The sequence below is a fragment of the Echinops telfairi genome, unplaced genomic scaffold (genome assembly GCF_000313985.2).
Source record: "Echinops telfairi isolate 266 unplaced genomic scaffold, ASM31398v2 ScPeMD7_7466;HRSCAF=8504, whole genome shotgun sequence".
In the NCBI taxonomy this organism is placed as follows: Eukaryota; Metazoa; Chordata; class Mammalia; order Afrosoricida; family Tenrecidae; genus Echinops; species Echinops telfairi.
In genome coordinates, this window is record NW_022111366.1 from 1,510,841 (window position 1) to 1,512,601 (window position 1,761).

Consider the following 1,761-nt stretch of genomic DNA (forward strand, 5'->3'; position numbering starts at 1 on the left):
TTCAATAACACAACAGTTTCTGCAGCAATTTTCCTGAGCAGGAGAGAGGTGCCAGAGACCAAATCAGTTGAATTAGAGCAAACAGGTTTTATTGGGGAGAAAAACCCAGCCTGGGTGAAGTCCCACGGTCCACAGTGTCCCGGCCAAGGGAGTTGTGCCCCAGGCTACAGGGGTGGTGCTTATATGGCCAGAGAACATGTGAGTGGGCTGTCTTGAGTCCATATAAGGTAAAGTAGTCAGGGATTGGGAGGTACAGGTATGTCTGGGTTTCTGGAATGTAAGGTGTCTTCCTGGTTCCCTGGGTATTCATGCCAGGTGCAGAGCGGTGGGTTGAGAACAAAGCGGGCACTGAGCCAAATGGGCCATGAACAAAACGGGCCATGAGTAAAAGAAAGAAAAAAACTTGCAAAGCTGCTGACAGGTTACATAGCCAGCTCTGGTCAGCTCCGCAGGTGTGTGGGGGAGATTCAAGGCCACTTGCTGCTAGTTGTTTCAGCCAGCTCTGATCAGCTCCGCATGGGTGGGGGAGACTCAAGGTCACTTACTGCTAGAAGCCCGCCTGGTATTGATCCAGCCATACACTACCCAACACCCTGTGTGTGTGTGTCCGCAGTTTGTTACTCTTTCAAATGTAGAATTGACTATAAAAGGTGAAGTTGATATTAAACTCGCTATGAATGTTTCTTATTAATGCAGGAAAACCCTGAAGATGGAAGGGCCAGTATTTACAAATCCGTGGTCATCAATACTTCTAAGGAGATGATGTGCTTCAGCGACTATCCCATCCCAGATCACTTTCCCAACTTCATGCACAACTCCAAGGTCCTGGAATACTTTAAGATGTATGCCAAAGAGTTTGACCTTATAAAGTATATTCGCTTCAAGGTAGGGTTTTTTTTTCCAGATCTTTGTGTTTGAGGTTCTTTGTCAAATAACTGAAAAATGTGATTTCACTTACAAGAATTGGAGATTAATCGCATCCAAAGCCATGCTTCTAGGCTTCCATGTGCATCTGAATCACTTTGGGATTTTACTGACACTATGTATTCTAAGTCAGAAAAAGTGGGGTGGGGCCAGAGGCTCTGCATTTTTAACAGCTTCCTGATCGTACTTCTGCTGCTGGTCCCTGGTCATACTTCAGAGACCAGATTTCAGTTAGCAGGTACCTAGAACACAGGCTGCCCAATTTCAACGTAATTTGCGGGGCTTTTAGCTTATTTCCTTTCTGTATTATAAATAGGGGGGTAGTTAATACCATTAATGTAGGTTTTGTTTTTAAACATCATTTCCTACAAGTAAATGAGCAATTCAAGAACTGGGTAAGTTTCTCGAGAGTGCATGGATATTACCACACTCCAGAGGACTCTGCACTTACATAAACTTTCCTTTAGAAACTCTCATTTACCACATTTCCCTAATACTGAGTGCTCCAAAACTCCAAACTCACTGACATCAAGCCTATTCCAACTCACAGTGACCCTACAGGTCAGGGTAGAACTGCCTCTATGGGTTTCCAACACTATCCCTTCACGGAGTAAAGCCTCATTGTTCTCCCTCAGAACTGCTGGTGGCTTTGAACTGCTGACCTTGCAGTTAGCAGGCCAACACATAACCACTACACCCACCATGGCTCCTCCTGAGTACTAGTCTTTTAAAATATTTTATATATTTAGTACATAGAAAATACATAGAAATACACTGTATTTCATTATATTGTATAGCAGTATTTCCAATATATGAGGGGGGTACCCAAAACAACCA

At 43.8% G+C, this 1,761-nt stretch overlaps 1 protein-coding gene across 2 annotated transcripts in view; it reads left to right on the forward strand.

Annotated features, from left to right (window-relative positions):
• Positions 1-1,761, forward strand: part of FMO5 (flavin containing dimethylaniline monoxygenase 5) — a 33,905-nt gene that overhangs the window by 8,607 nt on the left and 23,537 nt on the right. For both annotated transcript variants that reach the window (XM_045283749.1, XM_004717262.2), the window contains exon 3: positions 697-885. In XM_045283749.1, the coding sequence (XP_045139684.1) occupies positions 697-885 (189 nt within the window). The remainder of the gene's footprint in view (positions 1-696; positions 886-1,761) is intronic.